Below are 13,702 nucleotides of genomic sequence, written 5' to 3'. Positions count from 1 at the left end.
CACTGCGTCTCATGATGCAGAGAAAGCCCCAGAGAATCTCTTAGAACTGCCCTCCAAGAGAATCGATGAAAAGTGTGTCTGGGCAGGGTAATTTTGAATGACATCATTCAAAGTGCACGTTCCCACTTGCAACCGGAGAGAGATCAGTATGTCAAAAGTCTGTACTTGGTAAGAATTTGGCTGCTAAGTTGTGCCATAATTTGTCTTTTGAGCCTTTTTTCCTTTGGGTAAGTTGAGCTCTACATTTTGTCTTGCCATTCATGACAGTAAAAATGTGGTTGTCTGGGGGCTGAACCTCCTTCTGAACAATGATCCAAGATAAAAGTACTAATACCACAATGCTTTTTTATATTCAAGGGAAGAGGAAGTATGTTTCAGTTTCACCACCTAGATAATTACACGTCATTTGGCACTGCCTTTCAAGATATGTAGAAAACAGAAAATATATGAGTTATGAAGATATCTAGGCACATTTAACATTCTCTATGCCACTTAGTCCTGAACAGAGAATTTTCGATATAAATTGGAGGAAGCTTTTTTTTTTTTTTTTTTTTTCTTTTCTCACCCCCGAGACGAGTCTCCCTCTGTTGCCCAGGCTGGAGTATAATGGTGTGATCTCGGCTCACTGCAACCTCCACCTCCTGGCTTCAAGCGATTCCCCTGCCTCAGCCTCTCAAGTAGCTGGGATTACAGGTGCCCACCACCATGCCCAGCTAATTTTTGTATTTTTAGTAGAGTCGGGGTTTTACCATGTTGGCCAGGCTAGTCTCAAAACCCGACCTCAAATGATCCACCCGCCTCAGCCTCCCAAAGTGCTGGGATTACAAGCGTGAGCCACCACGTGAGCCAGGGGAAGTTGTTAAATTTACCACTTTTTAACAATTCCATTTAGGAAAGTTCAGTTGAGCTGTTGGACTTGGACAACTTTGCACCTCTCATCTTTGTCCTTGTCATCTAGTCATCTATACCATTACCTCCTAAGCAGGGACATCATGGGTGCCATGAAGCATTCATGCGTGATGGCATTTCTTTGCTTGTCATTTCTTCATGTGTTTGACATTTCTCCTAGCTCCAAACTGGGCCAGCTACCTTTCCTATGAAATCTAGCAGTAGTTGTGGGATTGACGTGGTTGCTCTTTTCATCTTTTTAGATTACCCATTGCTTCTCTCAAAATCCTAGTACATGACTTTTTTTTTTTATCCTATGTGCAGAAATCAGGAAAAAACAAATTCTACAAAGAATTTGAAAGATACTATTTCAGGCCAGGTGTGGTGGCTCATGCCTGTAATCCCAGCACTTTGGGAGGCTGAGGCAGATGGATCACTTGAGGTCAGGAGTTCAAGACCAGATGGGCCAACATGGTGAAACCCCATCTCTACTGAAAAGACAAAAAGTAGGCAGGCATGGTAGCAGGCACCTGTAATCCCAGCTACTTGGGAGGCCAAGGCACAAGAATCGCTTGAATCTGGGAGGTGGAGGTTGCCGTGAGCCAAGGTAGCGCCACTGCACTTCAGCATGGTTGAGAGTGACACTCCATCTCAAGAAAAAAGTCATTTCAATGACTACCTCAGGAGATTCATAGGTATCTGACCCACATCTGAGATGGGATTTGCATTGCATTTTCGCTATGATGAGAACAAATATTTAATATCTTAGAAGATTAAAAGCATACTGTGATAATATGGAAATCTTGGTGGGAATTCAGTCATTAGTGAGAATGTTTTGCGTTAAGTTCAAACCAGCCTCAATGAAGCTGATGTGAGGGAAGGGAAAGTGAACTCTGAGTAGAGCAGGGACAGAAGGAAGATGCTCCAGTGCAGATCAGGAAGGAGCAGGGGGTGAAATGTTACAAATTCTAGAACTCAGAGAGCTGAAGGTAATTACTTCCTTTTCAAGTTGTGAAACATGTTAACCTGTGGTAAAATACTTATAAGATGATAGTAACCATCTAACCATGTTGAAGTGTACAGTTCAGTTGTGTGAAGTATATTCATGTCATTTTTTTTTTTTTTTTTTTTTGAGACGGAGTCTCACTCTGTCACCAGGCTGGAGTGCAGTGGTGGGATCTTGGCTCACTGCAACCTCTGCCTCCTGGGTTCAAGCAGTTCTCCTGCCTCAGCCTCCCGAGTAGCTGGGACTACAGGCGTGCATCACCATGCTCAGCTAATTTTTGTATTTTTAGTAGAGATGGAGTTTCACCATGTTGCCCAGGATGGTCTCCATCTCTTGACCTTGTGATTCACCCGCCTCGGCCTCCCAAAGTGCTGGGATTACAGGCGTGAGCTACCGCACCTGGCCTGTTTTTTTTTTTTTTTTTTGAGACAGAGTTTCAATTTTGTTGCCCAGGTTGGAGTGCAATGGCACAATCTCAGCTCACCACAACCTTTTCCTGCTGGGTTCACGTGATTCTCCTGCCTCAGCCTCCTGACTAGCTGGGATTACAGGCATGCACCACCATGCCTGGCTAATTTTGTATTTTTAGCAGAGACAGCATTTCTCCATGTTGGTGAGGCTGGTCTCAAACTCCCGACCTCAGGTGATCCGCCTGCCTCGGCCTCCCAAAGTGCTGGGATTACAGGAGTGAGCCACCGTGCCAGCCTCATGTCATTCTTGTGTGTGTGTGTGTGTGTGTGTGTGTGTGTGTGTGACAGAGTCTCATTCTGTCGCTCAGGCTGGAGTGCAGTGGTGTGATCTCGGCTCACTGCAACCTCCGCCTCCCAGCTTCAAACGGTTCTCTGCCTCAGCCTCCCGAGTAGCTCGGATTACAGGCGCCCGCTGCCATGCCCAGCTAATTTTTGTATTTTTAGTAGAGACGGGGTTTCACCATCTTGGCCAGGCTGGTCTTGAACTCCTGACCCCGTGATCCACCTGCCTTGGCCTCCCAAAGTACTGGGATTATACGCATGAGCCACCGTGCCCAGCCGTCATTCTTATATTATTATTTCCTAGGTGTATTTCCTGAAGACTATCTTCTGGTCTCGAAATGGACATGATGGATCCACGGATGTACAGCAGAGAGCCTGGAGGTCCAAACGACGTAGACAGGAAGGTATGGCTCTCTTGGAGTCCCCATAGTGTGGAAATGAGTTTGCCCTGGAAAGGGAAAGAACAGCTTCTTTTCCTCAGGTTTCTCACCTTCTCTTCTCCTCACTCTCACCAAGGGCTGAGGTCCATTTGTATGCACACAAAGAAAAGAGTTTCTTCCTTTCCAGGAAATAAAATTGGCCTGAAAGACGTCATTACTCCATGGAGACATGTGGAAAGAAAATTTAGAGCGAAAATCCATAAGAGGAAGGTGACAACGAAAATCAACCATCATGACAAAATCAATGGAAAGAGGAAGACCGCCAGAAAACAGTAAGATGTGCCTTGACACAAATACTGTTGTATGAACCATGTGCCAATCAAAGTAGACAACTGTAAAGTCCTTGAGAATATTTTCTACAATATTTGTGGCAAATTCAGTGGGTTCAAAATTGAGTTTGTCCTTTCTGCTTCATTAGTTTAAGCTGTATAATTCCTTTCCCTTCCTACATTCTTGTTTGTCATTTTTTCGGGGGAAGAGGAGTTGCTAGTACTGGCATTGGTTTTCCTTTCTCTGTCTTTTTTTTTTTTTTTTTTTCCTGAGATGGAGCTTTGCTGTTGTTGCCCAGGCTGTAGTGCAATGGCACAATCTCAGCTCACTGCCTTTTGGGTTCAAGCAATTCTCCTGCCTCAGCCTCCCAAGTAGCTGGGATTACAGGTGCCCACCACCACGCCCAGCTAATTTTTGTATTTTTACTAGAGATGGGGTTTCACCATGTTGTCCAGGCTGGTCTCGAACTTCTGACCTCAGGTAATCCACCTGCCTCAGCCTCCCAAAGTGCTGGGATTAGAGGCGTGAGCCACCACAGCCAGCCTTTTTTTTTTTTTTTTTTTAATTTTGAGATAGAGTCTCGCTCTGTCGCCCAGGCTGGAGTGCTATGGTGCAATCTTGGCTCACTGCAACCTCTGCTCCCAGTTTGAAGCAATTCTGCCTCAGCTTCCCGAGTAGCTTGGATTACAGGTGTGTGCCAGCACATTTGGCCAATTTTTTTTTTTTTTTTTTTTTTTTTTTGAGACAGAGTCTCACTCTGTCACCCAGGCTAGAGTGCAGTGGCATGATCTTGGCTCACTGCAACCTCCACCTCCCAGGTTCAAGCGATTGTTATCCCTCAGCCTCTTGAGTAGCTGGGACTACAGGCATATGCCACCATGCCCGGATAATTTTTGTATTTTTAGTAGAGGCGGGGTTTCACCATATTGGCCAAGCTGGTCTAGAACTCCTGACATCATGATCCGCACACCTCGGCCTCCCAATGTGCTGGGATTACAGGCGTGAGCCACCGTGCCCGGCCAGATTTTTGTATTTTTAGTAGAGACAGGGGTTCACCATGTTGGCCAGGCTAGTCTTGAACTCCTGACCTCAGGTGATCTGCCTACCTCAGCCTCCCAGTGTGAGCCACCGCACCCAGCCTGGATTGTTGAATTCAATCCTTGGGTCACCTCCAGATTCATTTTCACAGTCTTTCATGTTTTGGTCATATTACATTGTATTTTGCTGCCATATGACTGATCTTTTTCTGTTAAATGTGAGATAGTTGTTAAAAAATATTTAGCAATGAATTGAGGCCTAGTAGCATGTTATCTTGCTGCAGAAGAGATGGGAGTCTACTTCTGGGGGATGGTCAGGGGTCCTCCATACAGGCTGCAATTGAGGTCGTCAGTGCAGGCTCAGTCCCTACAAAGGCCAGGGTATTTTCTGTCCACCTTTATTCTGATGCATGACTCTTCTGGGTCTCAACCAGAGCCAGTGGACTTCAGTATGGGTCGCTTTCATTGGCAGACCCTCAATCCACTTGTTTTCCATCTAATCCCATGCATGTGTGCAAAAGCTGCTGTGCTTCTTTGCATCTCAGTAGTTCCTTCTGGAATTCAGCAATGAAACTCAGGGAAATGGGTTCCAAATGCGAGGCTGACTTTCGTCCTGGGTTTCCTTCTTCTCCATCTTCACCTCATGTCTGTTTACTGCCATGTTAGCAATTTGATGTATTCAATCATGAGTTTTATATTCTGTTTGGTGTCCCCCATTGTTCTCATCGGAGATCAGAAGCTTCAGATGCACTTATGACAACTCAAGAGTAGAATGCTTCCTTAGCTTCCCTCCAGAGTCAGGTTTTGTGTTTCTAGTTCCCAAGGGCACAGCAGGAGTAGTGATGTCCTCACTGGCTTCTCATTTGCATTAAACTGTGAGCTTCTTTAGCGTGGGGACAGGACCCTGCTCCCATTGCATTCTCAGCACCTCACCACACACTCCTTGTTGGAGGCCACTCCAGACAGCGTGTGCTGAAGGATGCCCTGTGGTCAGAAACAAGTTCATGAACTTTCTCTTTGAAGTGTTTTTGTCCCTGTTTCCTAGCGTTCTGGGAATTTTACACATCCTTCCTATAAAACCAAGTATCAGGTGAGATCCTTAGGATCAGGACCATGAATCAAGTGGTGTGAGGGCAACACAGCAAACTTACCCTTTTTAGGCCATTTCCTTTTTCTGCCCTCAATCTCTGTGAACTGAACCTTGTTAAAGTCAGTCAACACCAGGGTGGATGGTTTGCCATTGTCACCTATTTTCAGGACATAACACCCGACTTAGGAGCCATTCCGATCATTTCTAATTCAATAGATGCGCCCAGCATTCAGATTGCCTTTTCTCTCAACCAGGATCTTTAAAGTCGATGACAAGAGTTCCAGTCCTGAATCATGGCAAAGTGCAGTAGTGAACTGCGGGGTTAATGACACCATATTCTGGAACGATCTCTCTATGGCTGATGGTCTCAGTTCCGGCATCAGCCTCTGACTGAGAATCAGGTCTCACACAGGAGGAGTCAGATGAGGAGCAATCCTCTGCTTCCGATGGAGTTAGTTGTGATGAATTGGTGAGGTCTGGTTTTTCACACTGAACTAAAATGAGCTTTCGCTGTGTCAAGCACAAGACTGACCCCAGAGACACACATAGTGCACCTCATAGAAGCTTTTAATAGTCTTTATATTTACTAAAGAATAGGACTAACTATGGAAGTATGAAGATGAGCTGGAAATGACAGGTGACTTGCCAGCAGGCCAGAGTGTGACTTTTTTTTGTCCCTCAATGGGAGGTGTCCATTCTCCCTTTGGTTGTGAGAATCAGTTGGTTCATTTGTGGGAAGGTTGCAGGGGGGATCTTTGAATCACAGCCTTCAGATGCCAGAAGGGCAGAGGGAATCCCACACGGGCTGGTGGATCATGTGTGTGCATTTCTCTCCCTTCTAATCTGAGGAAACTAAGCATGAAAGAATGTGAGCATGCAGAAAAGGAGAGGCAGGTATCAGAGGCAGAGGAAAATGGGAAATTGGATATGAAAGAAATACACACCTACAAGTGAGTTCAGAAACTGAACCCCACCCTCTTGGGAAACGCCCATTGGAGTGTTGTTTTTAACCTTTGTACAGTGTTTAGACCCAGTAAATGCAGAAATAGAAACAAATGGTCAGAAGACATATCGAGAGAGAGAGAGAGAGAGAGAGAGAGAGAGAGTTCACAAAACAGAAAACAAAGTACCTTAATATTTACCAGTGACCAAAAGATGTGAAGCAGCAAAACGTCTCCTGACCCCATTGCCAGCTAGACTGTGTGGAAACTCGGTTCATACCAGCCATTCTAGGGGTGGGGTGAGTTGTTGTCATCCTTAGGAAAGTGTGTTGTTGTAGGATCAACCACATCCTTCAAAAGGACTATGCCTGTTTATAAGCCCAGCTGTTTCTGCCCTGTGAAACACGGTAAGGATATTAATACAAAGAGAATACAGCTTTATGATAAAAGATGCTCAATGAAGGATGAATTAGGGATATACTGAGAATGGGGAAGGAAACTATCATCTCAGAAGTCAGCAGGCAGTAAGCAAGAGGAGGAATCAATATAGCAACAGTTTGGATCAGACCGTACAGTTTTTTTGTTTTTGTTTTTGTTTTTCTGAGATGGAGTCTCGCTGTGTCACCCAGGCTGGAGTGCAATGACGTGATCTTGGCTCACTGCAACCTCCGCCTCCCAGGTTCAAGTGATTCCCCTGCCTCAGCCTCCCAAGTAGCTGGGATTACAGGTGCCTGCCACCACGCCCGGCTAATCTTTTGTATTTTTAGTAGAGACGGGGTTTCACCGTATTAGCCAGGATGGTCTCAATCTCCTGACCTCGTGATCCATCTGCCTCGCCCTCCCAGAGTGCTGGGACTACACGCATCAGCCACCGCGACCGGCTCAGACTGTACTCTTATAGCCATCTGAAATACGTTTTCTAGGTAGAGATAGATTGTGGAAGGGTACAGTTGTGAGGATAACAGAAACATGGCAGATTATTTAAAATCATCCTGAAAGTGGTGCTTTATCTGATGAAAGTGATTGTAATCCATAGGAAAATGTTTCAACGTGTGCAAGAGTTGCGGCGGCGGGCAGAGGACTACCACAAATGCAAAGTAAGGAGCTTCCTCCCCGCAGTTGCAGGATAGTTCAGTGCTGATGCAGATGATGCCACGGCTCTTAGACTCTCTCAACATTCAATTTCTCATGTGTTGGCTTTTTCAGATCCCCCCTTCTGCAAGAAAGCCTCTTTGCAACCGGGTAAGTTTGTTTGTTTTCCTTGCTTTTGAACATAGTCTGCCAGGTCAGGACATGGATACATTTTTCTCCCTACAGCTCTGTGCTCAAGCCCTGCAGAGGGAGATGGCAGAGAGAAAGGCTGCCTACAAGCATCACAGTCCCATCCCTGTTGGTAACCGTGTTGTGCAAAAACACCTTCATCCCCACCCAGTGGGGCCCCTGATCTAATATTCAAAGTGTCAGAGGTTCCATATTTGTAATAGCAAATGGGCCCTGACTGTAAATTAGTGAAGAGTGAATGTAACTTATTACCCACAGGGACAATTCCAAATGAAGGCCTTAAATGATGCTCAGCTAAGCTGGTTCTTGTGTGGCCTCTGTACCTTCAAAAGCTGCCGAGTCCTATGATTACACGTGATGGGACTTGTACACTTGAAGTGAAACACAGTTTTAAAACTTGCATTGTTTAGAATTCCCACCTCATTTTTCCATGGACAAAAGTATTCTTTATGTCCTAGTGCACTTACAATTTGGTATTACCTGGGAGTGAAAAGAAATATTACAGCCATGCCTAACTGACTTCTTGAGGTAAGATTGTTCTGTCAGAAAACCCTCTCCCAGTTCCCCTGCAGCTCTTCAGGAATCCACATCTCTCCAGAGCTCTTTGTTCTCATGGGTGGCACCTCCAGAGTGAAGAAGATCCTTTGTCAAGAAGGGAAACAGAGGGGAAATGAGAGGGTCCTGCAGGCAGAGCTGGAATCAACTTCCACTCTGCCTCTTGCAAGCTGTGTGACCCTGGGCACAATTTCTCCTTCCTCTGGAAACCTCTGTTTTCTTAGATTTGGAGCAGGGTGGTCACACTGACCTTGCAGAGTTCTGAGAATCAGAGACAGAACATAAAAGGCCTGGAAAACATTCTCCAAAAAGAAGCTGCAACATGTGTGGACAATGGGCTTTTCATGCCTCTCTTACTGTCTGTTGACCTGGTGCAAGAAACGTGCTCTGGTGATGGCTGTGAGGGAGGAATGAGGATAGACATAGACACTCCTGTGTCTCAAACATGCTTCTTTATTACTCTGTTATGACTCTGTCTTCCCTGGGGCAGGACCCCAGCCTGCCTACATTTGCAGACAGACACAGTGGCATGTGGAGACAACAGTGTGTCCCAATGACTTTTCTTTACCCCCCAGCTGTCAGCAGTACTCAGTGGAAGGGTGATATTATGACAGTGATACTGCTATTTTGAAACCTGGAGGATGGAAAGGTGCAAAAATCTATCACCAGCAACAGAAGGTGCAGACCGTGTTGGTGGCAGTAATTTTGTCCATCAAATGAATATGTGTGAAAACATTCCCTCCTTCGGCCCTACAGGTCAGAATGGCGGCAGCGGAGCATCGTCATTCTTCAGGATTGCCCTACTGGCCCTACCTCACAGCTGAAACTTTAAAAAACAGGATGGGCCGCCAGCCACCTCCTCCAACTCAACAACGTTCTATAACGGATAACTCCCTGAGCCTCAAGACACCTCCCGAATGTCTCCTTCGTCCCCTGCCACCCTCAGTGGATGATAATATCAAGGAGTGTCCTCTTGCTCCTCTTCCACCCTCAGTGGATGATAATCTGAACGAGTGTCTCCTTATCCCTCTTCCACCCTCTCCTCTTCCACCCTCAGTGGATGATAATCTGAAGGAGTGTCTCCTTGCTCCTCTTCCACCATCTCCTCTTCCACCCTCAGTGGATGATAATCTGAAGGAGTGTCTCCTTGCTCCTCTTCCACCCTCTCCTCTTCCACCCTCAGTGGATGATAATCTGAAGGAGTGTCTCCTTGCTCCTCTTCCACCCTCTCCTCTTCCACCCTCAGTGGATGATAATCTGAAGACTCCTCCCTTAGCTACTCAGGAGGCTGAGGCGGAAAAACCACCGAAACCCAAGAGGTGGAGGGTGGATGAGGTGGAACAATCACCAAAACCCAAGAGGCAGAGGGCGGATGAGGTGGAACAATCGCCCAAGCCCAAGAGGCAGAGGGAGGCCGAGACACAATTACCCAAACCCAAGAGGCGGAGGTTGAGTAAGCTGAGAACACGCCATTGCACTCAAGCCTGGGCAATAAGAATAAATCCGTGGGTCGAAAAAAAGAAAAAAATCAAAAAATAAAACAAAACCCACACTCCAAAAACAAACTAACAAAGAATAAATAAATAATATAAAAATAAAATAAATACTGCAGTCCTTATGTTATTGCTTTGTTTCAGTATCTGGTATGATTGCCTGAGGGACCTGAGGTTTTTAATTAATTGTGGGGTTTTTTTTTTTAATCTTTAGAAGTGGTTGGTTATGTAAAATATTATTATTATTATTATTTTTTTTTTTTTTTGAGACTGGGTTTTGCTCTGTCACCCAGGCAGGAGTACAGTGGCTCGATCACAACTCACTGCAGCCTCAACCTCCTGGGCTTCAAGCAATCCTCCTGCCTCAGCCTCCCAAGTAGCTGGGATCACAGATGTGTGCCACCACACCTGGCCAATGTTAAAAAATCCTTTAACTTTTTTGTAGAGATGCACTCCTGGACTCAAGCGATCCTCCTACTTGTCCCGACCACCAGCCTCTTTCTGATAAACATTTACACTGTTTATTATCTGATGCCATTTCTATCTTCTTCCTTGTCATCCAGACATCAAAGAATTAGGTTTCTTCAGGGTTTTCTTTTTCAAGTCCTCATTGTTAAAGATCACTCACATTAGGGCCAGACACCACGACTCATGCCTGTAATCCCAGCACTTTGGGAGGCCAAGGCGGGCAGAGTACTTGAGGTGGGGAGTTTGAGACCAGCCCGGGCAACTTGGTGAAACCCCACCTCTACTGAAAAACATACAAAAATTAGCTGGGCGTGATGGTGCATGCCTGTAGTCCCAGCCACTTGGGAGGCTGAGGCATGAGAATCGCTTGAACCCAGGAGGCAGAGGTTGTAGTGAGCCAAGATCACATCAGCACACTCTAGCCTGGGTGACAGAGCGAGACTCTGACTCAAAAAATAAATAAAATAAATATCACTTACATTAGATATACCCAAGGGGTGTTCTATAGAGAGTTGGAAGCAGTGGTTATTGCAACAGGGGCACGGAAGTCATCTGGCTATGCCAGGATGCCCAGGGGATACTCGGGGTGGGTGGCATAGTGGTGCTGGGGACTCACCGCACAGGACGCTCTGATCGACGCACTGCCAGGAGTAGCGCTCTGTCTTGGGGCTGCAGCCGGCCTCCTCAGCTCGAGTGTAACAACAGTCGTGGCCATGGCAGCACCTGCGGATGTCACATGGGCAGGACAGCAGGTGGGTGAAGCTCTCTCCTGGCCCTCCTCTCTTGCCAGGACCATGGGTGACTGAAGACCCCCAGGGAGGCACAGCATCCTCTTATCTAAGTTTTTTTTGTTTTTTTTTTAAGAGACAGGGTCTTTCTCTGTCGCCCAGGCTGGACTGCAGAGGCACAGTCATAGCTCACGGCAGCCTTGAACTCCTGGGCTCAAGCGATCCTCCTACTTCAGTGTCCCAAGTAGCTGAGACTACAGGCACACGCCAGCATGCCCGGCTGGTTTTTTAATTTGTATTTCCTTTGAGACAGCGTATCTCTCTGTTGCTCAGGCTGGAGTGCAATGGCTCAATCAGCTCACTTTAGCCTTGAACTCCTGGGCTCAAGTGATACTGCCACCTCAACCTCCCAAGTATGCTACTACAGGAACACAAACTCCTTTTTTAAATTTTTTGTGGATATGGGGGTCTCACTATGTTGCCTAGGCTGGTCTCGAACTCCCAGGCTCAAGCAGTCCTCCTACCTCAGCCTCCCCAAATGCTGGGATTACAGGTGGGAGCTACTGTATGCCTGGCCTTATCTAAGCTGTTTCCCTGAAAATCCCCGACTTGGGTAATGATTCCATTGGCCCCACCATGACCTGTCCTGCCTTCCTGGCTGTGCCCAAGCTTGGTCCCTGCCTGCCTGCCTGCCTGCCTCACTCTCTGGGTCTCGAGCTTCTGTGACACATGACTCCTCTCTCTTCCTGGAGTGATCCAAGCCCTGCCACTTCCTGACTTTGCCCACACTGTACCCTCTGCCTGGGGCAACTTCATGTCTGCCCATTGACCCTTAGGCCTCAGCCCAGGCACAAGCCCCTGCCTCCGGAGGTCATCCAGGCCTCACCAGGCTACACCCTCTCGTAAAATTGGATTCCCTCCCTTCAGGGCAGGTTTATAATGAAATCCTCCTCAGAGGCCAGGTGCGGTGACATCCATCTGTAATCCCAGCACTTTGGGAGGCTGAGGTGGGAGGATCACTTGAGGCCAGGGGGTCGAGACCAGCCTGGGCAACATAAGAGAGACTCTTGTCTCTATAACAAATTTAAAAATTAGCTCACCAGGCCAGGCTCAGTGGCTCATGCCTGTAATCCCAACACTTTGAGAGGCCGAGGCAGGTGGATCACAAGGTCAGGAGTTCGAGAGCAGCCTGACCAACATGGTGAAACCCTGTCTCTACTAAAAATACAAGATTAGCCAGGCATGGTGGCACGCACCTGTAATCCCAGCTACTCGGGAGGCTGAAGTAGGAGAATTGCTTGAACCCAGGAGGTGGAGGTTGCGGTGAGCCAAGATCATGCCATTGCAGTCCAGCCTGAGCGACAGAGCAAGACTCTGTCTCGAGACAATAAAAACACACAAAAAATTAACTCGCCATGATGGCACATGCCTATAGTCCTAGCTACTTGGGAGGCTGAGGTGGGAGGATTCCCTTCAGCCCAGTAGTTTGAGGCTGCAGTGAGCCACTATGATTGTGCCACTGCACTCTAACCTGGGCAAAAGCGAGACCCCAGGCTAGAGTGCATGATTTTGGGTCACTGCAACCTCCACCTCCCAGGTTCAAGTGATTCTCCTGCCTCAGCCTCTTGAGTAGCTGGGACTACAGGCATGTGCCACCACGCCTGGGTAATTTTTGTATTTTTAGTAGAGACAGGGTTTAGTAGAGACCATGGTGAAACCCCGTCTCTATTAAACAAATCTCTACTAACCCCATCTCTACAAAAAACAGCTGGGTGTGGTAGTGCACACCTGTAATTCCAGCTACTTGGGAGGCTGAGGCACGAGAATCATTTGCATCTTGGAGGCAGAGTTTGCAGTGAGCTGAGATCGCACCACTGCACTCCAGCCGGGATGACAGAGCAAGACCCTGTCTCAAAAAAAAAGAAAAAGGAACAAACAACAGCAACGACAACAAAAAAACCTCTGTGTCAATCACAGCCTTCAAGCTAGGGGAGAGGCGGCCGAATTCTGCCCTCTGCTAACTGACTATAGCTTTGTGGAAATGGGTGAGTGGCGTGCCCTTGTGAGCCTCAGGGCCCCATCTGTAAAATGGGCATAACTGTCATGCCCGTCTTTAAGAACAGCCTTGGGGGTAAATGAGTGGAAGTCATGGAAAGATCTCAGCCCACAACCTTGCACAGAACAGACGCTTCTCACACAGTAAGTAGCAGGAGTGCAGAGACTGCAGGCATGAATCCAGCCAGACTGCCTGGGTTCAAGTCCCAGCTCCCACGTCTTGGTAACTATGTGGCCTCAGACAAGTTACTTAATATTTCTTTTTTTTTTTTTTCAGACGGAGTTTTGCTCTCTCACCCAGGTTGGAGTGCAGTGGTGTGATCTCGGCTCATTGCAACCTCTGCCTCCCGGGTTCAAGCAATTCTCCTGCCTCAGCTTCCTGAGTAGCTGGAATTACAGGCACCTGCCACCACACACAGCTAATTTTTGTATTTTTAGTAGAGACGGGGTTTCACCATGTTGGCCAGGATGGTCTCGAACTCCTGACCTCGTGATCTGCCTGCCTCAGCCTCCCAAAGTACTGGGATTACAGGCGTGAGCCACCGCACCTGGACACGTTACTGAATATTTCTGTGCCTAGGTTTCTTCATGTGAAATGGGATTGTTGTGAGAACACAAAGGGATTCCCAGGGCAGTTCCTAGTGCATAGTCTGGCTGCCTTTGTATGTGTGTGTGTGTGTGTGTGTGTGTGCACGCAC

At 47.1% G+C, this 13,702-nt stretch overlaps 1 protein-coding gene across 1 annotated transcript; it reads left to right on the top strand.

The window, feature by feature from the left end:
• Positions 1-1,045: 1,045 nt before the first annotated feature.
• On the top strand, positions 1,046-9,864 carry LOC129394269 (nuclear pore complex-interacting protein family member B15-like). Its single transcript, XM_055100185.2, has 4 exons — positions 1,046-3,358; positions 7,461-7,521; positions 7,631-7,666; positions 9,017-9,864. Exons 1-4 carry the CDS (start codon positions 2,985-2,987, stop codon positions 9,797-9,799), a joined length of 1,254 nt encoding a protein of 417 aa, XP_054956160.2. The 5' UTR covers positions 1,046-2,984; the 3' UTR covers positions 9,800-9,864.
• The last annotated feature ends 3,838 nt before the right edge of the window (positions 9,865-13,702 follow it).

The sequence above is a fragment of the Pan paniscus genome, chromosome 18 (genome assembly GCF_029289425.2).
Source record: "Pan paniscus chromosome 18, NHGRI_mPanPan1-v2.0_pri, whole genome shotgun sequence".
Lineage (NCBI taxonomy): Eukaryota > Metazoa > Chordata > Mammalia > Primates > Hominidae > Pan > Pan paniscus.
The sequence above is the reverse complement of the archived record's forward strand: the minus strand, read 5'-3'. Positions and strand labels throughout refer to the sequence as shown.

Bases quoted from the DNA above. Each gene is read 5' to 3' on its own strand.
- LOC129394269 (XM_055100185.2), top strand. From the start codon at position 2,985: ATGGACATGATGGATCCACGGATGTACAGCAGAGAGCCTGGAGGTCCA. The intron at 3,359-7,460 runs GTAAGATGTGCC...TGTAATCCATAG, and splicing joins AGGAAGACCGCCAGAAAACA to GAAAATGTTTCAACGTGTGC. The intron at 7,667-9,016 runs GTAAGTTTGTTT...TCGGCCCTACAG, and splicing joins GAAAGCCTCTTTGCAACCGG to GTCAGAATGGCGGCAGCGGA.